The sequence below is a fragment of the Heterocephalus glaber genome, unplaced genomic scaffold (assembly GCF_053883595.1).
Source record: "Heterocephalus glaber isolate CG9 unplaced genomic scaffold, H.glaber_assembly_v1.0 deba00001606, whole genome shotgun sequence".
In the NCBI taxonomy this organism is placed as follows: Eukaryota; Metazoa; Chordata; class Mammalia; order Rodentia; family Bathyergidae; genus Heterocephalus; species Heterocephalus glaber.
Genome location: NW_028258377.1, coordinates 5561685 through 5583900, shown reverse-complemented (window position 1 = coordinate 5583900; position 22216 = coordinate 5561685). Strand labels below are relative to the sequence as shown.

Below are 22216 nucleotides of genomic sequence, written 5' to 3'. Positions count from 1 at the left end.
CATAAATTCAAGAAGTTGTTCACATCTATGTAATATATTTTTATTTATGCCATATAGATACCATATTGTATACTGGTCATCTCTGAGATTCTGATCTTGTTTGTATATTCTTACAGAGGTCACAGTAAATGGTTCTTTCTTTGTGAGGCAAGCAGTAGTGTGCTTCTTGCTTCCTGTTCTTGCCATGGTCTAGAAGATGGCAGAGAGGGTGATTGCAGGTAGTTAAAGATGCACTCTAGTTTCATCTATATATTGCTTGTTACAACTTTTAGTACGTTGTATCTTTTAAAAATATTTTAAAAATTATAATTTGCATAAAATGTATTCTTTTAAATTGTTCCATGAATTTTGATAATGTATACTCATAATATTATCAACATAACCAAGATACAAAGCATTTTAATCACCTTCTAAAGTTTCCCCATGGCCCTTTGCAGTCCCTTTTTCCTGGGGTGAGGCAACCACTGATCTGCTTTCAGTTAGTATTGATTACTGGTTTCTCCAAGTTCGGAAGTATGAATCTATAGTTTTAGATTCAAGTCCATTTTTATCATTTTATATAAATGAAATCCTATGGATATACTTGTGTCTGATTTCTTGTACTAAATATAATGATTTTGAGGTTTATGCATTTTCTTGCATGTACTTGTAGCTCTTTTACATTGCAAAATAGTATTCTGTTGTATAGATATAACACAATTTGTTTATCCATTCACCATTTGATGGACATCCAGGCTATTTCTAGGTATGGACTTGAATTATTGGGTAGGTATAGGTTTAGCTTTATAAAAATTTACTTGTTTTCCTAAGTGTTTATAGCATTTTATTCCAATCTAATGCTTTACATCTTGGCCAACACTTGATATTGTCAATCTTTTTCTTTTTAACCATTCCAATAGATGCATTGTGGTATGTTAAAATTTTCATTTTCATTTTTTTACTAAGGACACTGAATGTTTATATGTTTACTAGCTGCTTGTATATCTTCTTTTGTGAATTATCTTTTCAAATTTTTACCTATTTTTCTATGAGTTTCTTTGTCTTACTATTGAGTGGTAAGAATTCTTTATATATTTTGAATAGAAATCTTTGTCAAATATATATGATATATATATATTTATATATCATATATATTCTCAGTCTGTGGCTTGCCCTTCCTTTGTCAGAAATGTAGTTTGTAAATATTTCTCCTAGTCAGTAGCTTGACTTGGGTCATTTGCAGGAGCAAAAATTTTTCATTTTGTCGAGGACTAGTTTAACAGTTTTTTCTTTTACAGATCATGATTTTGGTGTCAGATCTAATAACTCTTTTCCCCTTTCTGCCATTCATTTTCATGTAAATACTCCTCCTTGAAAGCACATGTATATTACTCGATTATGTATTTGAGATCAAACTTGTGATCTTCTGCCTTAGCCTCCCAGAGTGCTGGGATTATTGGTCTTGGAGAATTTTAAGAAAGAAAATGAGATGATGGGATGGGTTAGATAGGCAAGTAGCTCAGTTACAAGATTATTTTGTGATAATCTTGGAAGAGATGGATGATGAGGGTTTGAACTAGGTCATGAATTTCAGAAATTATTTGAAAGATATTATAGAAAAAAATTAGATGACCAAAATATCTTGTATTTATAATGCTTTGAAGTTTCAAAAGCACTTTGATTATGCATTTTCTGTTTTGATATTACCAATAACTCAGAAAATAGGTCAGATAGATATATTTCTATTTTATATGAGGAAATTGACATTTTGAAAGATCCATGATTTAGCCAGGGACACTTATAATGAGTGATAGCTTAAGTACAAGCCAAAGCATAAGCTTTTGGTTCAGTGCTTATTTATTTATTGTAGTACTGGGGTTTGAACCTAGGGTCTTTGCACTGAGCTACATTTCCAGCTCAATTTTATTTTTATTTTGTGAGAAAGTTTTGCTAAGTTTTCCAGTCTGGGGTGAAACTTACAGTTCTCGTGCTTCAGCCTCCCAGAGTGCTCAGATTACAGGCATGTGCCACCAGAGTGCTGTCTTTAATTCCTCCACACCAACTTTACTCAGTGCCATAGGCATACATTAACTAATGCCAAGACCTCACTGGGATGAGGTGTGTTTTAATTTATTTACTTAATATTTATCTTTAGGAATTACATTGAGTGCCTAAGTACAGAGATAGGATCCGTTAAATAAGCTCAATGCAATGTCTTGCAAGTCCATATGAATACCTAGAAGATGTTTTCAATTAAGACACATTGTATTAAAATACTTTTGATTATGATAATGGGAATTACATGTTCATGGGTCTGTTGCATGTAACTGTTGAAAATAGTGACTGCTGATATCAGAGACCATGCTTACTGTAATCAGTGTTAAAGATCAATGCATTAAAGACTTTTAACGTTCACTATTAAATTGATTTTTCCTTTATTAGAAATTATGGATTATGTCGCCTTTTTACGGGTAACCCCTAAAAGTGCCACAAAGAACAGAACTGTATCTTTTTCCCATCACATCCTTTCTCACATAGATAATACTTTCATTGCTCTCTTTTCTACTTGGCTTTGAGTCACTGGTTTCTAGCTGTTGAACAGTCTTTCAAATTAAGTGATTAGTATTCTGGTCAAATAAAAATTGTTGTGAGGCTGGCACTCTTAGCAGTATAGCTAAGGTAGCTTTGCTAAATCCATTATCAGAGTCATATAACAATTGCATTTCACAAAACTTGCCTAAATATTGATAATGTGAAATTTACTGGACTTGAATCTAAAACTGTAAATTCATATTTCTGAGCTTGGAGAAACCAGTAATGAAGGTTCATAAAGGCACATTGGTGCTGCTTAATATTTTAAAAGAAAAGAAACTGCCATAGTCTTTGTTTCCTATTGTTGTCTTACTTGATTAAATTGTGCTATTGTATTAATAAGTTCAAAGGAAATATAATTAGTTTCCATCATAACTGGGAAATGGTTAGGGTGCTTTAGAAATTATAGTAATGATAATGTGTTGGTACCAATTTGCCTGGGTTTATTCCTCCCTTTTTTTTTTTTTTTTTTGGTACTGGGAATCAAACTTGGGTCCTTGTGCTTGCGGAGCAGGTGGCGGAACCACTGAGCTAAATCCCCGGCCCATATTCCTCTCTTACTAATTGTTTATAAAGGTGTAAGCCTCTCACTAGAGTTTCTCCCTAAATTGAGAGAAAGAGTGGAGGGTGAGGAGAGAAAGATTTCTATCTAACCCAAAGATGCGAAGTTTTTGTTTAAGATTATGGAAAGTCAATAAAGTACTTTCACTGAAACAGTATATGCTACTTACTAGTTGAAATTTGTAACCATTTAAAAATACTAATTTTTAAAAATTCTATTTTTAAAACCATTGGCTTTTTTGTGTACTTATTGTTTAGAATTTTTATTTTTAGAATTTTTAAATTTAAATTTAAATTTTTTTATTTAAAGATCATGTTCAGTGTTGAATTTGACAAGCATGGCAAAAGGCCAGTCTAATGAGCCAAGGGGAAAATTTGCAAAGTGTGCAAGTTAAAGGAGCCCTGAAACCAACTTTCCATGATGTCTAGGCTGTCTGTGTTCATTTCTTCTGAGTAGAAATTTGCTTAAAGTTGACCCTTCTTCCTGTGTACCACCTGATTCCAATTTTCACTTGTCTTTTAAAAGTTAGAGACAGTTGGATGGCAGCTTAACCTTCAGATGGCTCACTCTGCTCAAGCAAAACTAAAATCTCCTCAAGCTGTGTTACAACTAGGAGTGAACAGTGAAGATTCAGAGGTAAGAGGTGATGTAATGAAATGATTTGTTTTGGTAAATCTTATACTTTTTATTTCCTTGGTTTTTTTGAGACAGGGTCTCGCTCTGTAGTTCAGGCTGGCCTTGAACCCACAGCAGTTCTCCTGCCTCAGCTTTTGGTCTTATACTTTATTGATAGCAGAGTATTTGCTCTATGGATTTAAAATTTAAATATAAACTAGTTAAAATTAAAGACTAGTTGACACATCTTTATAACAAGTTTTGATGTCAGACTTAAATGTCACTTTGTCATTTATCTGAAGAAATAGCTTATCTTGAAAGGAACCTTTTTTATAAGGACATTTCATAATGTCTTAAATTCTGCAAAGCAAAAATTTGGTGGTGACTATATATAAAATTATGATTTTAATGTTTTAGATATTTGTAGATATCCATTGGTGTTTTGTGTTTTAAGCTGCATACATATGGTAGAAGGACTATTGTTTGTTGTCTAGCCAGTGTCTGGAATATGATGATTAGAATTGTCTTTTTGTGTGTGTAGTGTGTGTGTGTGTGTGTGTGTGTGCGTGCATGTGTTTAAATCTCAGCTTTTGCAAGACAAAATTTTAGATTAGTTTTTTTTCCTTTGGTACTAATTTTACAACAACTTGAACATGGTTATCAAATATCCACGACTTGTTATGGAATAGTTTTTCTTACTGCGGCATATATACTAATATATGTTTCAGACGTAATGAGAACTATTATCATATTATATACCTTAATTGGTTATTTTTTTAAGATAGAAAAGGGAGAATGATTTTCCTCTTAAACCAAAGAGATTTTACCTCGTTTTAGACAAATAAAATATAGTTGAGAATGAGGTGCTATTGAAAGGAAAGAAAGGAAAGAATATACTGGTTGAATATGATCAGGGAATAATGGCATCTATAGTGGGCATTCATGGATGGAGAAAGTACCTCTTTGTCATTAGCACATTCACAGTTGTTTATTATATCGTATGCATTTGCCTTTTTAAAGAACTAGGGTCCGTGGCTATCCTAGATCATGCAATTATAGAATCTTATGCAATTTAGGTCTTTATTAGTTTATTTCAGTGGAAAATAATATTAACTTAATGGTTAAGAGTGAAACTGATTGGTATATTATGTATGCTTTACAAATTAGTTGTGATATAATCTTGGTCATGGTATTTAATCTAAGTCTCAGTTTCCTAATTTGTAAAATGCAGATAATAGTATCAATCTCATAGATTTTTCTGAAGATTAAATATTTATTATGTAAAGTGCTTAGTCCAATGCTTTCTATTATGTAAATGCTCGTGAAGTGCTGGCTGCCACCATCATCATCAGTAAAACTTTTGGGGACTAAAATAAATGAATAAATAAATAAACAAACCCTTTGTTTTAGACCAAAATTTTCACTGAATTTATATCCTAGTGAAATTGTTACTTTTTAATTTTTTCCTTCTTTATACTCTCCTTTGTTGATTATATTTTTATGTTTATGCTTGCTGGGAATTAAGGAAAGAAAAAACAGTTTGGAAAGTCCTCTTTTCCCCATGATCTGGAGAAAATATTCCCCAGGGTTTAGGAGAATGGTATGGAGTTCACTGATAGTCTGCGACTATTCCCTGAGTGAAAATAGATACATACATACATACATACATATTCCAATAGCTATATGTCGTCTATTTCTTATGAATACTGTATTTTAAGTGAGGAATCAGAAGTAGTTTGTTTATAAGTTGGAAGGATACTATTTTGTCCATATATTGAATATGCTTTGATAATATTTGATTTTTGTAATACTCAAGTCCTCTCAGCTCTTTTATTGCAGCTTTAAAATTTGCCTATGTATTTAGTGTATTTTTAGGCATTGGGAATGAATGATTCTTCTAGTAAAACAGCCGTGTTTTAAATTCATATTATTCAGGAAGTTAATACAGATAGGAAATTCAACTCATTTGAAATATGTGCTTGAGTACATTTATGTTTTTGTCACTATTTTGAAATTTTGGATGAATATTATTATATATGTACATTCAATTGACCTTCTAACTTACAGGGCTAGACCACTGTTTTCATTAACAGACACAGGAAGAAGAAAAGCAGCATCAAATGTAAAGGCTATGTCTTTTCATCTTGTGTGCAGACTTAAGTGACTTCTTTATATTGCCTCCCTATGTTGGCATTGTGTGAATTTGGTCCCTATTTCCTGGATCTCCTAAACATAAAATAAAATATTAAAATTATTATTTATCACAAAATAAAATATTAAAAAAACACTGTCAACATGGACAGAAACATGCCAACTCCCAGTGACACTTGATGCCCTGTCTGTAAAGAGAACTTTACAGTTTTCCTCAGCAGACTCCTGCCTGGAATTGTAACTTTTTTGTTTGTTTATATTCTTCTGTTTTTATGATCTGGAGCTCTATTCTTTTCACCTTACTTCATCTGGCTCCTGTTAATAAGGACTACAAAATAGTTTTTCCCTCAAATAATTGCTTTGTTCTAAAATAAGGATTCAAGAATTATTGACAGATTGGAATGTTAAGTAAAAGGAGCATGTTTTTAAAACGAAGTTTGTTAAAGGGAGAGCTTTTATTAAAAGAAAAATTAGTTTATAATGGAAAATTTTAAATAACAGGAACCATTAGGTAAAATTCTTTTAAATATATATTATAAATTGTGAGACTATTTTGTGGTATTAATTTTGAGCTGTTGAAATAAAATCTTACTGAAATTTTCTAGAGTGTAGTTTCTAAGAGTTCATTTTCTTCTTTTTCATTGCCAAAATACACACTAAAAATGTAGTCTGAAATGAAGTTTAAATTCTTATCACACTAGATAACATTGTTTGACTGTGATCTCCTTTCACTTAGAACATTTCTGTCTCAAGGCTTTCCTGTTTTGCTACTAATTTTATCAAAAGAACTGAGGGATTGTAGTTTTCCTGCAATATTTTGATATATATTCTAGTTGTTTTCAGCTAATTATCTTCGTGTTTCTGTACGGCCTTTTGCAAAGTAAGATTATTTTCCTGTTCCACAGATATTTCAAAATGAATTTTCTGAGGGTTTTTGTTTTGTTTTTGGTTTATTTCATTAGGGGGCAGTAGAGCTCTTTGCTTATCCAACCTTTTCTGGCATTCACAATGTTATTTGAAATATTCAAAATAATTGTGAAGTCAGTAATTGTGGGAAATGCTAAGTGTTTACATTTCTATTCTGTATATAACAACAGAGTTCTCTTGTTTCCATCAACAAAATTAATGCCTATTAATCAGATACATATAGAACAAATAAATGAAATCATCATGATTCAGCTTTTAATTTATGATCATTTGCCATGATAAAGTTTACTAAAAAGCCTTATACTAACTATTTCCAGGTTAATTATACTCAGTTGAATTTTTAAAAAATTTTTAGTTTTTTGGAGAGTAGCAATGACATATGTAACACATGTTGGTAATTTTGAAGGTAATTTTGAAGGTCCATCCTTGTTACCATAAAAACCAAAAAACCAAAACCAAAAAAACCTGGCTGGGGATTTAGCTCAGTGGTGCCTGCCTGGCAAGTGCAAGATCCTGAGTTCTATCTCCGGTACTGAAAAAAAAAAAGTATCTGGTAATTTTGAATGACATCAATAATTTAATTTTTTTTTTTTTTTTTGGTACTGGGGATCGAACTTGGGACCTTGCGCTTGTGAGGGAGGTGGTGGGACCACTGAGCTAAATCCCCGGCCCAATAATTTAATTTTGAATATCCCTCAAACACTAAAATACTTATATTTTGCTCTTAATCATATTGCATTTTTCCTGTCAAATTGCTGTTCAAACCAACAAAACATTTTGTATATTTTTAAAAGAAAGAATCCTGGGTCATTCTTCTTTCCTTTTGCAACAACTGAGATTAAGTCACCTTGCTAAAAAAACTTTCATTCCTCATAATGTTACTGGATTATACTTGGAAGGTACTTTACAGATAATGTATATGATAATCATGATTTTGAGTGAACTGAAGTTTTTTAGTATCAGTTTCTGAAGTAGAGATCATTCTTAGTTCCAAAATGTTTGATAAATTGTTCTTTTAATGAGAAAAAAGGGAAAGAAGCCTTTTTAAACTTTTCTCTGTACTAAGGCATATTACCTTTTTGACATTTAAAACATCTCTTCTGTGAAATACTAATTTTATCTTACTGATAGAAAAATTTGTAGTGATGTTAAATCATTTCCCCAAGTAATAAAATTAGTAAACAGTACAGCTAGATTTGAAACCAGATAATTTCATTTCATAATCATGTGTTAAAATTATTGGTAAGATGCTGTATCATTTTGCCTATATGATAATTTAGTAGTTGATCCTGTAATATGTGTATATGTCTCACGGTGTTGAGCAGTTTTCTAAAATGCAGGGTTTTGTTTTGTTTTTTTCTTTATAAGATTATAGTTATGTGGATTAAAAGTTTCATTTTTTCTTGTTCTATTTGGTTAAGTTGAAACAATTTAACACTTTTAGACACTTATTTTTATGTAGTAAATAGTCATAATGATATCAGTTAGTTTAACAGACTTTATATTTATTAACAAAATTGCATCAATGTTGATGTCTTATGAACAAAGAAATAGGTTATTGAAAATACATCCTCAGATTTATTTAGAATATATATCATAGTAAGAAAATAGTATGCTAATCAAATGGAGAAATCCTATTACAGAAATTTAAAATACTTTGATCTACTTAAAGGTCATGTTAGTATTGACTGAATTGGAAGTACCTTCAAATTTTTCTGAGCTATTCTCATGAGCAGGTTTGAATTTTCTCAATGTATTTTTTTAGGTGTCCTATATATCTTTATTAACCTAAATCACTTTAGAATGATACTCGCTCCCCTTAATCATATGAACAAGTTGATTCAACTCATGAAACATAATTCAAATATGAAAAAATCATCCATATATTTTAACACTGCTAGATAGCTTTTTATATTTATATATATCTCAGGTATGTAACTATTTTGATATACATATAAAAAGTGAAATGACTAGGTTAAGCAAAATTAACCTCAAAACCCTCTATTGCTATCTTTTTTATATGTCTACTAAAAGCATCTAAAATTTATTTTCTGAGCAAATTTTGAGTACACAATGAAATCTTATTAGATGCTGTACATTAGATATCTAAACTTATCCTACGGAACTGCAAGTTTATACACTTTGGCTTGTTTCTCCTCATTTTCTTTCCTCTGGTAACCATTGTTTTACTCTATTTCTGTTTTCTTGTTCTCTCTATTTCTATTTCTAGTCGTTTTTAATTTTTTTTTTTTAAGTTCCACATACAAGTGAGATGGTGCAATTTTTTTCTGTGTCTGATTTATTTTACTTAACATAATGTTCTCCAGGTTCATCCAGGCTGTCACAAATGGCAGTACCTACTTTTTAAAGGCTAAATAATAATCCAATGTGTGTGTGTGTACATTTGTGTATATATATGTACAATTTCTTTATCCATTCATTTGTTGATAGACACTTTGTTTCCAAATCTTGTTTGTAAATAATGCTGCAGTGAACATGGGGGCCCAAGTATCTCTTCAAAATACTGAATTTATTTCCTTTAGGTATAACCCTAACAGATTTATAGCTTGTATCTAATTTTATTTTTAGTTTTTTCAGAAAACTACCATACTGTTTTTCATAATGCCTGTCCCAATTTTTATTCCCACCATTAATATACAAGGGTTCATTTTCTTCACACACTCCCCAACACTTATCTCTTGTCCTTTTGATAACATTCTAACAAATATGAAGTGATATCTCATTGAGATTTTGATTTGCATTTTCTTGATGATTAATTATATTGAGCATTGTTTCATGTACCTATTGGTCATTTTTTTATCTTCTTTGGAAAAGTGACTATTCAAGTTCTTTGCCCATTTTTAATTGACCCATTTGAATTTTTGCTATTGAAGTGTGACCTCTTTATATTTTGAGTGTTAGCCTCTTATTAGATATGTGGTTTGCAAATATTTTCTACAGCCCATAGGCTGCCTTTTCATTTTATTGTCTACTTCCTTTGCTGTGCATGAAGATTTTTAGTTTTAGTTCTTCACCAACAAAAACTATTTTGCTTTTGTTCTTTTGAGCAATATTTTTAAAAAAATTATTGTCAAGATCAAAGGGAAGGAGCTTTCTCCCTGCATTTTCTTTTCTTTTCTTTTTTATAATGTTTCTTTTTTTCTTTTGGTACCAGGGATCGAACTTGGGACCTTGTGGTTGTGAGGCAGGCACCGCACCGGAACCACTGAGCTAAATCCCCAGCCCATCCCTGCATTTTCTTCTAGGAGTTTTATGGTTTTTGATCTTATGATTAGGTCTTTAATCCATTCTATGTTGACTTATGTATATGATAAAGGGATCCAATTGTATTGTTTTTTTACATGTGGATAACTAGTTTTTTAGCGGAGTTTATTGAAGAGACCATCCTTTCTCCGTTGTAATGGTTTTGTGGAAAATTAGTTGACCATAGATAGCTAGGCTTATTTGTGTGCCCCCTGTTTTGCTCCATTAGTCTTTATGTCTTTCAATGCCAGTATCATACTGTTTTGGCTACTATAGCTTTATAATGTAATTTGAAATCAGGAAGTTTGATGGCTCCAACTTTTTCTTACTCAAGAAAGAAATTTCTTGATTAAATTTATTCCTATTCTGTTCTTTTTTCATCTTATAAATGGGATGGTTTTCTTGATTTCTTTTTTCAGATCATTATAAATGTTTTGGTGAAGTTTAGGGTTTTTTCTGCTCAAGATCATGTCATCTGCAAACAGGAATGATGTTACCACCCTTTACAATTTGGGTATGGTTATTTTTTTTGTCTGATGGTTCTTGTTAGTATTTCCAGTACTATGTTGAATAAAAACAGCAAGAGCAAGCATCTTTGCCTTGTACCAGATCTTAGAGGAAATGAATTCAGTTTTCACCCATTGATTTTGGTATTACTGGTGAGCTTTTCATCAATGACACTCATTATATTGAGGGAATTTCCTTCTATTTTATTAAGAGTTTTTTTTTTAAATTAAGAAAACATTAAACTTTTTTTTTTTTTGCATCTATTGGGATGATCATATGGTCCTTATTGTTCATTCTGTAAAGCAGTATATCATATTTTGGGTATGTTGAAAAAACTTTTGTATTATAGGTATAAATTTCACTTGATAATGTGTAATCTTCTTGATGTTGTATTTAGTTTGCTCATGTTTTACTGAGGACTTTTTTTTATTAATAATGAAAATAATGGCTGGCAGTTTTCTTGTAGCATCGTTGCCTGGCTTTGGTATCAGGGTGATGCTGGCCTCACATAATGAGTTTGGAAGTATTTTCTTTGTTTTTTTTGAAAGAAGAAGGATTGATATTCTTTGGTAGTCTTCAAATGTGAAGCCATTTGGTATAGGCTTGTAAATTATTAGTTTTTGATTACTAGTTGAGGTTTTTTTTCACTAATAAATTTATTTCTACTCTAATCTCTCAAGTTCCTTCCTTCAGCTAACTTTGGGTTTAGTTTGTTATCTCTAGTTCTTTTTAGTTTGTTCTTTTTCTAGTTGTTTAGATGTAAAGTGAGGCTGTTTATTGAGATGTCTTTTTTAATGAAATTATTTATTGCTACAGACTTTTCTCTTGTAGCTTTTGATGCATTCCATACTTTTGGTAAATTTTGTTTTCACTTTTGCTCATTCTAATTTGGTTCCTTTTCTTGATGTTGATTTCAAGTTTCATTCTGTTGTAGTTAAAAAAGATACTTTGTATAATGTTGGTGTTTGTGAATCTGTTAAGATTTGTCCTGGGGAATTTCTTTGTACTCTATAGAATGTATATTTTTCTACTGTTGGGTAAAAGTTCTCTGTATGTCTGTTAAGTTTATTTAGTCAATAGTTTTGTTCAAGGCTGCTATTAACCATGGCAAATTTTTAGAAAAGGTGCAATATGGGGGTGTGTAATACTCATGTTTATTTTTTAGGAATATTTCTATTGAATTATTTTAATTTTATGAGGTTTATTGTATTAAACAAGTACTTAACAGGAAAATAAAATATCAATAAAATAAAGTATTCAATTCTTAATATGTAATGAGTGTATAGAATAAACATCAACATTTTTAACGTCAGCTGTTTACATGTTTACGAGATTTAAAAAGTAACAGCAGAAATAAATTCCTATATGAACTACAATGAAAATACAAACAAAACTCTACCACAGAAATAATCTTTGCTTCAATTATCACGCCAAAGGCAGTCTTCACTCATGAGAACAGCATGTTCCATACACAAGTCTCACACTGACAGCACGTATGCTTAGCTTTCCTTTCCTGTTTGGCAGGCATACTTGTCACCTCTCTTGTCGTCCTCTTTTGTCAGAAGCTATATTATTTTATACAATGTGCATGTACCAGGAAAATGAAATATCAATAAAATAAAATATCAAATATGTAATGAGTGTTTAGAATAAACATCAGCATTTTCTATATGAACTGTTTGCTTACTAACTCTGAAAAGTAACAAAAAAATACCTGTATGAGCTACAATGAGAATGCAAATAAAACTCTACCACAGAAATAATCTTTACTTCAATTATCACACCTAAAGCAGTTTTCACACATGAGAGCAGCATATTCCATACACAGGTATTGCTTACACTGTCTTAGTTATTTTTCTTTTGTCGCTGAGACAAAATACCTAACACCCAAAGTTAAAAGGGAAAAGGTTTATTTAGCTCACAGTTTGTAGAGGTTTCAGTCTATAATAGCTGCCTCCAAGGCAGGGTGGCATGTCAAGACAAGGTATTGCAGAGGAGAAACAGTTCATGGTGGAGAGAGTAGCAAAGTAAGCAAGAGTCAACCACAGCTCTTACTATCTTACATCTTATCCAGGCTTACTTAGAGTAGGTAGCGCTCACTCCCTTACTCCTGGTGCCCCTGATCCTAGCATTGCACCATGAATTGATCCCAGGGTCACACATTCTCTAGGTCCAGCCACCTCTGAAAAAGCCCCACCTATGACTTCATGAGGGTTTGGGGGGTCATCTAGACACAAGCCATAAAATATTGATTAGCACATGTGTTTTGTTTTCCTGTCTTCTTTGGTAAGAAATACTTGACATCTTTCTGTCTTCTTATGAGGTTTTCTTGATGTGTCACCTGTCCACCAGTCTCCTCCAAGAATTTGCAGTTATTTGGGCAGATACATATTGTTTTCTGTTGTAATTGATCATTTATCAGTTCCAGTCCCAATCCTCTTAAGAAAATTTCTCCGTGATATTTTGTGCTTCTTATTTTCTTGTAAACTATGAAACTATGCCTGACATGTTTAGGATCCAATAAAACACAAAATGGCCAATGTTTTGTGTTTTGAGTAATATCATAGTTACTGCATAAGTCGCCAACAACATCTACTCCACCTTTTGTAAAATGTGACCATTTCTGGCTTCATTTGTGTTGAGAATTCATATCAATCTTTTTTGTTGTTGTTTGGTTTTTTGAGACAGGGTTTTGCTATATAGTCCAAGCAGCCTTGAACTTGCTATGTAGCATTGGCAGACCTTGAACTCAGGATGCTCCAGCCTCAGGCCCCTTCACCCCAGAACACCATGCCAGGCATCACTATCAATCTTATCATCATGGTGTAAGTTGACAGTATCAATACTACTTTGCTTTTCTTCACCATGTAGGAGGCCAATGTTAATGTCTTTATGAAATTCAAAGATTGTACTATACATTTCTCTGTTGTGAACTTGCAACATTTTTTCAGTAATCTCCACTTTGTTCTTGTGAATAGTTCCTGTGCTGATCAACTGGTGTTTTTTTTTAAGCAAATGTAACATCAATGGGTACTCGTGAACCAATTGTAAAATGTGAAATTTGGGTTACTTTTTGAAATAAGCGCAGCAAGTCTGTTTACAATGTCATGTGGTTTATCACTGCATGAATAAAGACCTGGTGGCTGATTTCCAGGATAAATTTGTAAATTCAAGGTGTAAAATGTCTTTGCATCTAGCAGGGCATATATTTTTATACCATATTTGGAAGGTTTATTTGACATATATAACCTTCAGCACCCATGAAATGATGCAAGTTTTTTGTCACTTGTCAAGTATTCAGACAGTGTATAAATTGCTTGACAGTTCAAAACAAAGCTCTCAAAATATGAACGAATAGCAGCCAAATTGTTGGATTTTTTTTCTCTTTCTTCTCAGGTCTTTTTGTCATCAAAATGTAGGCAATTTTGAAAGAAACAAAATCTCTTGGGTGTCATTATTGTTCTACAAATCTTAATGCCATATCTGTCACTTCTCCATAAATCCTTTAGATTCTGACAATTAGAATGATCAAATCCTGCTATGAAGGCTTTTAGTTCAGATAGTGGGGTGTCATGATAAATACATTTTTGAGTATCACCGAGATAGGAGATTAGGGCATGGCGAAAGCTGGGTGGGGAAGTAGACATGACCTGTTAATGTCTAGACACATGTGCAGAACAGTTCCCAAAGCCCTGGACATTGACTTCTCATAAGAAGTTGAGCAGATTCTCAATAGGATGGCCTAGTCTTGATGTCAGCCTGAAGCATAGGATCTTAGCACTGCCTCTCAGGACCCAGATGTAGAAGTTTTCAAGGGTATCCTCAAGATTTGGACAATATAAAAGAAAGGCAGCCATGAGAAGCCGGTGTTATCATAGCTTTCCACTAGAGCCCACACTATATTTCCCAGATACAGTGAGTACTTTTATTTTTGCTCTCGCTCTTTTTTTTTCTACTTACTTGGCCCAAGCTCATTCTGCAAAGCCAGTTTCTCCCCCACTGTTCACTTTTGCTTTCTTGAATAAACTTTTCCACTGCTTTTTTGCTGATTTCATTCAATTCTTTGTTCGAGATGAAAACCTGCAATCTAACTCCAGAAGGAGAGGCTAGCAACCTGAACCCAGTGACATTTAGTTGGTGAGCCACTTTTTAGAAGCAAGCTACCCGATAACATTATTATTGATGCATACAGAATGTTTTACTTGTATTTCATTATTAGTGTGTTTTAAAACATCTTATAGCATATCATCCATTACAAATAATTTCCAACACTAAATCTCAGTGTTGGCATTCCATCCAATACATTTCACACCTAGCAGGAACCTAATAACATTTTTTTACCAGTTCTAACATGGGATCATTCAGGTACACATAACCATTTTGTAACATTTTGACTAGTCAAATATTTATTTACATTACTGTTTTCTTCCTTGTCTGAATCAAGAGTTCACTCTGTACTTCTCTGTCTGTCGTATCTTGGTAACTTCTTTGGCGTACATGATCCAGGTCATCAGTAGCTGAATCACTTGACTCACTTTCATCCTTCTCCCAAAGTTGTATAAGTGGATTTTTATGTGACATTGTACTGAATTGGGCTAATTCTACAAGAAAAAAAGAAAACATAATAAAAAATTATAAATACATAAAAATACATCACGGTGCTTAACATGGGTAAAACTCACCCATTTACACTTTGACATGTGTGCACACACCTTGCCATTTGTCATACCAAATGGATGAACACAAAGATTGCTTCCTTGTTCCTCCAGCGCAGCTACTGAGATGCACAGCCAACTGCTGTTATGCTAAATTACATATTTTTACTAGAAAAAGATGGTCAGGGTATATTTTACCCACCATGATGCGCCTTTAATTGATTTTGTCTTGATGATCTGTATACCGAAAGTATGGTACCAGAGCTTACTATTGTTGTTGCAGTCAATTTTTCCTTTCACATGTTTCAGTATTTACTTTATGTATTTAGGTCCTCAGATAGTAGGTGTATATGTTTATAATTGTTATATATGCCTACTGTGTTGAGCTTTTATCATTATCTAATTGCAATTGTTATATATGCTCTCTTAGTTACTTTTCTTTCATTGCTGAGACAAAATACCTGACACCCAAAGTTAAAGGGAGAAAGGTTTATTTGGCTTACAGTTTGTAGAGGTTTCAGTCCATAATCAGCTGTCTGCAAGGCAGGGTGTCAGAGGAGCAACAGTTTATGGCAGCAGAAGACAGCAGAAGCAACAAGAGACCTTAACAGCAGCTCCCTGCCCCTTTTATCTTGTTCAGACTACTTAGGACAGGTAGCATTCACACCCTTAATCCTAGTGCCCTTGGGCCTAGCATTGCACCATAAATCATTCACACACTCTAAATTCAGCCACCTCCAAAATAGCCTATGACATGAGGCTTTAGGGGGACATCTGGACACAAACCATAACATATGCCTATTGTGTTGATCTTTTATCATTATCTATGACCGTTTTTCTAGAGACAGTTTTTGATTTAAAGTCTGCTTTGTCTGATACATAGTTCCTACTCTGGCTTTATTTTGGCGACCATTTACATGGAGTATCTTTTTTGCATCCTTTCACTTTCAGGTTGTATGTGTTCTTCAATGTAAAGCATGTTTCCTGTATGCCGCATATAGTTAGATTTTGTATTTTATCCATTTTGCATTCTGTATCTCTTTATTGAGAGAATTTTGTCCATGTCAATTTATAGTAGTGACTAACAAGGAAAGATTTGCTGTTGCCATTTTGATGACTTTTCTGTTTATCTTGAGATTCTTTTGCCCTGCCCCTGTTGTGTTTTCTTTGTTTTTCTTCCCCCCCGTCCTCCCACCCCTATATTGCCTAGGTTTGATTCTTTTTTCTTTTGTGTAACTTTTATAATTTTTCTTCTTCTTCGGGGTTACCTAGAAGATTTCATAAAACAGTCTATTTTAAGCTGATAACTTCTCTTGCATGCCATAACTGCTTTTTACTTGTCCTCCACACACATTACTGTGTATGCTATTGGTGTCACAATTTATGTCATATATTAATTGATATAATTTAGTTGTAGTTATTTTAATCCTTTTGTCTTTTGACATTTATAAGAATACAGTTAGTTTGCCTACCAGTGTAATAATAAGGTATTATTATTTTCTCTACATATTTACTCTTGCCAGCAAGTTTCATATTTTGTTATAGTCTTATGTTGCTGATTAGTGTCCTTTTATATCAACTTGATGGAGGTTTTTTTTTTGGTACCGGGGATCAAACTCAGGACCTTGTGCTTGCGAGGCAGGCAGCGGAACCACTGAGGTTAATCCTCGGCCCATGTTTGGAGCTTTTTTGTTGTTGTTGTTTTGTTTGTTTGTTTGTTTTTGTCTTCTGAAACAGTCTTGCTTTGTAGTTCATCCTGGCCTTGACCTCATTATGTAGACCAGACTGATCTCAAACTTATTGCAGTCTTTCTACCTCAGCCTCCCAAGTGCTGGGATTACAGATATGTGCCACCTTGTCCAGCCATACTTCCTTTTTTGAAGGACAGGTTTGTTTGGTATAGTATTTTTGATTCTCCTCTCACCACTCCTTTAATCACTTTTAATATATCAGCCTTTCCCTTCTGGCCTGTAAGATTTTAACTGAAAAATCTGGTCACAGTCTGACATGTGATTCTCTTAAATGTAATGAGCCATTTTGCTCATGATACTTTCCAAATTCTGTCTTTGTGTTCAATTTCTTATGATTTTATTATAATTTATCTCAGTGGGGTCTCTTTGGATTCTTTTGGTGCTCTTTTGGTTGTTGGATCTGGATTTTCACTTCCTTCCCTAGGTTTGAAACAGTTTTAGATATTGTGCCTTTGAATAATCTTGCTTTCTGTTTCTAATCGCTTTCTGGACTCTGATAAATATATATATTGTTCTGTTTTGTGTTGTATTTTTATTAATCTAATGTAAATAGTGAATATATCTCAGCATATTCTCTTGATAATTTCAATTTGTTATTAAAACAGCTGTGCATATTTATAATAAATTTTTTGGGAAGTAGAGCAAAAAGTGCCAGTCAAAATCAGTTTTGTTTCAATGCCTATGCCACTGTTAGGTTTGTCTATATGACCTTCCAGTTATTTATTTCCTATGTATATATTAACTTGTAAGTGACTTTTAAGAGATAGTGATATTCTCATTTGGCCTAGAAAAGAGAACTGAAGTCCTATTTTTAATATTAGATATGACAATGAGAAGGCAGTCTCTCTCATCACGCATATATATAGATACATACATACATATTACTTATGCTTTTTTCTAAAACATGATATCCTGTCACCTAAAGAGGAATTCTGTAAAATCTTGGGCTTTTTACTCATTGATTTTGGTGAGAAGCTATATAAAGTCAGCTTTCTCCAGTAGCTCCATGTCAAGACACGGTTGTTTTACAATTTAAAATACTTTATTCAAACAGTGCACTATATGACACCATTTTCATATTAAAAGTAATGCAAATAAATTATTGGAGTATTTCCGAACTTGATAAGTCCTAAGATTCTTGGAAAATTAGGTTGTGATTAAGTGATCTCTATCATCCAACTCAAAATTAACTCTGAAATAACATTTTTGACAAATAACAGAGAATAAAGTGAAAGATAAGTGGTGGCATTAGTATGTAGTTAAAAACAACAGTGGTTTTGGAATTATACTGTAGCTAGAGAATCTCAGGAAAGTTACTTGTTGAGCTAAAATTCTAACCTTCATATTGGACAGTATTAGCCATCTCCCAGGCTTTTCTCAGACTTAAATTTGATAGCAAATATAAAATTGTATATTAAAGTACAGTTTCATTCATTGATATTTTCAAATGTTAGAGAGTTTGTTTAGCCTGCACTTCTCTCAGTTGAAAATAAATTATGGACCAAAGAGGTAGATTTTTGAGGAAGTGTCATATTGTTTTCCAGAAAGACTGCACTAATTTATATTCCCACCTACAGTGTATAAAAGTTCCCCTTTTTCCACATCCTTACTAGTATTCATTTATTTATTTATAGCCATTCTAACTGAGATGAGATTATATTTCATTGTGGTTTTGATTTGCACTTCCCCGCTGATTATTGATGTTAAGCATTTTTTCATATACTTACTGGTCTTTTCTATTTTTTCTTTTGAGAAATGTCTGCCTACATCATTTGTCGATTTTAATTAGATTGTTATTGCTTGCTATTCAATCGTGTATGTTTCTCATATATTCTAGATATTAGCCCCTTGTCAGATGACTAGTTTGCAAATATTTTCTCCCATTCTGTTGTCTTTTAACTCTGCTGATTTTTTCTTTGTATGCTTAAGCTCTTTAGTTTCTTGTAATCCTGTTTGTCTAGTTTTGCTTTCATTGTCTATACTTTTGATGTCTTATCCAAAAATTCTTTGCCTATCCCAACAGAACAGCCATAGGATCTAACACTTCCAAACCACTCCGTATGTATCCATAGGAGACATATCAAAGAGATACCTGTACAGTAACCTATGTTTATTGCAGCACTATTCACAGTAGCAAAGATATGAAATCAAATGAGATGTCCATGGATAGATGAAGGGGTAAAGAAGTGGTATACATCACAATGGAATATTATTCTTCCACTAAAAAGAATGAAATCCTGTCATTCACAGAAACATGGATAGAACTGGAGGACATTTTGCTAAGTGAAATAAGCCAGGTACAGAAAAACAAATATTGCATGTTTTCACTCATTTGTAGAAGCTAAAAAAGTTTGATTATATAGAAGTCAAAAGTAAAATAGAGGACAGTAGAGCCTGTGAAGGGGTTAGGGGATGGGGGATAAAGGGAGGGTAAATAAAAGGTACCAAGATACAGGTAAAGGTAAGGATGCAGGTAGAATGTATTATTGCACAATAGGTTAGTTATACTCTATAACATTTAATTATACATTTAAAAATAACTAGAAGAGTTCGAAGATTCCAACACATAGAAATGATAATATTTGAAGAGATGGAAATACTAATTACCTTGATTTGATCATTATATATTATACACATGCATTGATTACTATATCCCATAAATAAGTATAAATATTGTCAATTTTTTTAAAAAGTAAATTTACAAAGATCCCTATATAAGCTTCCAGCTCAGCCCACACAGTTGCTGGTCTCCATTCTGTGAGTCAGCCCAGCAGGCTGCAGACTGCCATCCCCCAATAAAGCTTGCTGGAATGTCAAAAAAGAAAAAGAAAAAGTAAATTTATAATATATTATCGATAAGTTCATCCATGTAGCATATGTTAGAATTTTCTTCCTGTTTAAGGCTGAATTCACTCACACACACAAGTATATTACACATCCACATTTTGTTCATTTAATCATTGATAGACACTTGAATTGCTTCCATGTTTTAAGTATTGTGAATAACACTGCTATGAACATGAGTATACACATATATCTTTGAGATCCTGCTTTCAATTATTTTGGGTCTATACAAGTAGAATTTCTAGATCGTCTGATATTTCTATTTTTAGTTTTTTGTGAAACTGCTATACTGATTTTCACAGTTGCTGTACCATTTTATATCCCAGGAACACTACATAGAGTTCCAGTTTTTCCACATTCTCATTAATATCTGTATTTGTTCTTATTTGCACTTTTGACAGTAACCATCATAATGAATATGAGGTAGCAACTCACTGTGGTTTTAATTTTCATTTCTGTAATGATTAGTGATGTTGAATATGTCTTCCTATGCTTATTAGCCATTATATTATCTTCTTTGGTGTAATGTTTATGTAAGTCCTTTATTCATTTTTAAGTCAAATTATTTTATGTTTGTTAATGAGTTTTAGGGATATTCTCTATATTCTGGATTAATTCCTTTTCAGGTATATGATTTGCAAATATATTCTCCCATTCTTTGGGTTGCATTTTTACTCCCTTGATAGTGTCTTCTGATGCACAAATATCTAAAATTTTTGTGCAGTCCAATTTATTTTTACTTTTGTTGCCTGCATCTTTGATTTCATATCTAAGAAATTGTCAAACCATTGTTGAGAAGCTTTTGCCCTGTATATTCTTCTAAGAGTTTTATAGTTTTATGTCTTTAGGTGTTTTATATGTTTGGTGGCTTATTGCTGTTCAGTCTGTGGGTTAACTAGGTGTTGCTGATTTAGGCCAAGTGTGGTTGTTTTTTGCTTGTCTTATATACCTATAGTTAGCTGGTGGGTTGGCTAGAGGTAAGTTGTGTAGGTTAACTAGCTGTTGTCTGTGGTGACTGTGGCTAAAGTGTATTTCTTCACCATACAGCAACCTAGTCTGATCTTGTTCATATGATAGTGATTGGGATCACACAGGAAGAAAAAACACACAAGGCCTCTTGAGGGCTAGACTCAAAACTGGACACACTATTCCTTCATTACATCATTTGGCCAAACCAACCTACAGGGTCATTTAGAGATCGCAGGCAAACCTGAAGGTGTGAGGGACTCTGTCATTTGATGACAGATGTTGTGATGATGAGAGAAGGTGCAAAATTATATTTCAAAGGGCATATATACAAAGAAGAAAAGAATTAAGGCCATTTTTTTCAATTAATGTACCACAAATTTACCTTTTAGTTGTAAATATTCATAACTTTTTCTTAAGTAGTGTATACTCACCCTATCCCAAGATTTCCACAGGTCTCCTTCAGTCATGGTAGTAAACTTGAAACTCAGTATTGTTAATATAATAATACCTGAATATTATTCTTAGGATAGGGTTTCTGTTGTTCTGGAAGTGTAGAAAAGTTATTGCTTGTCATGTACTCAACTGTACAGTGTTGACACAGGGATGGGATTATTGTAATGAACATTGTGTTTTAAGAAGATGAAGAGGGCCATATGTGTCACAGTGGGTTATAGCAATTATGAAATTCCTCTGAATAGTTTTTCCAGGGTCCCTGAATTGGATTAGACTTCTGTTATATTCACTTGGAATTGTTTTGTTTTGTTTTCCTGCTTAGCTTATTCTCCCAAGCTCTTGGCTGTCCTTTAGATCGTTATTTTGTTTCCATTGTTATAGTCACTTCTAAAGAAGGCACCAGAAATAAATTCTTTCAACAACGGTTTAATTTAACTTCAAGTCTGGAGAAAGTTAGGGGTCCAGAAGCCTTTTTGAACTCTGAATAATTTTGTTCCTTTAGTAGTCTAGGTGGTATCACTTTACTAATACAACTCCCTTAAAAACTTTATGGTCTTTCTTTTAATCTAATTCCATCGAATTTTGTCAAAAGGCACACTTAGAATTGTTTTTGGGAAATGCCTGACTAGAGTTACTTTGAGTGTGTCAAACTGTCATGAGACAGCACTCTCAAAATTGAAAATGGCCTCCATAAGTCTTTTAGAAGTATGAACAAAGAAATTTACAGCTGTTCCTTAATTTGATCCATAGTTCCAGTCATGTTCTCCAGTACTTTGAGAATGTTTTGCCAGCTGAGTGAGAGAATGGAGATGAGAGGCTCTTGTATTTTCCAATCTACCAAGTCCTGGTCCCTCTTTATTCCTTTTATAGTCCTTAATCAGGTGTTTTGTTTTTGTGTTCTTACCTCATCTCTTTCTTGCTATATTGCCTTATATGCAGATAAGAAT

General features: G+C 32.9%; 1 protein-coding gene across 4 annotated transcripts in view; it reads left to right on the top strand.

Moving 5' to 3' along the window:
- Commd10 (COMM domain containing 10) overlaps positions 1-22216 on the top strand; it is a 174732-nt gene that overhangs the window by 21763 nt on the left and 130753 nt on the right. For 2 of the 4 annotated variants that reach the window (XM_004836167.3, XM_021238249.2), the window contains exon 5: positions 3659-3769. The exons of 1 other annotated variant lie outside the window; for it this stretch is intronic. In XM_004836167.3, coding sequence (XP_004836224.1) covers positions 3659-3769 — 111 coding nt within the window. Of the gene's footprint in view, positions 1-3658; positions 3770-13285; positions 13469-22216 lie in introns of those variants that run through there. One more of the 4 variants, XM_087194685.1, reaches the window with a different exon arrangement.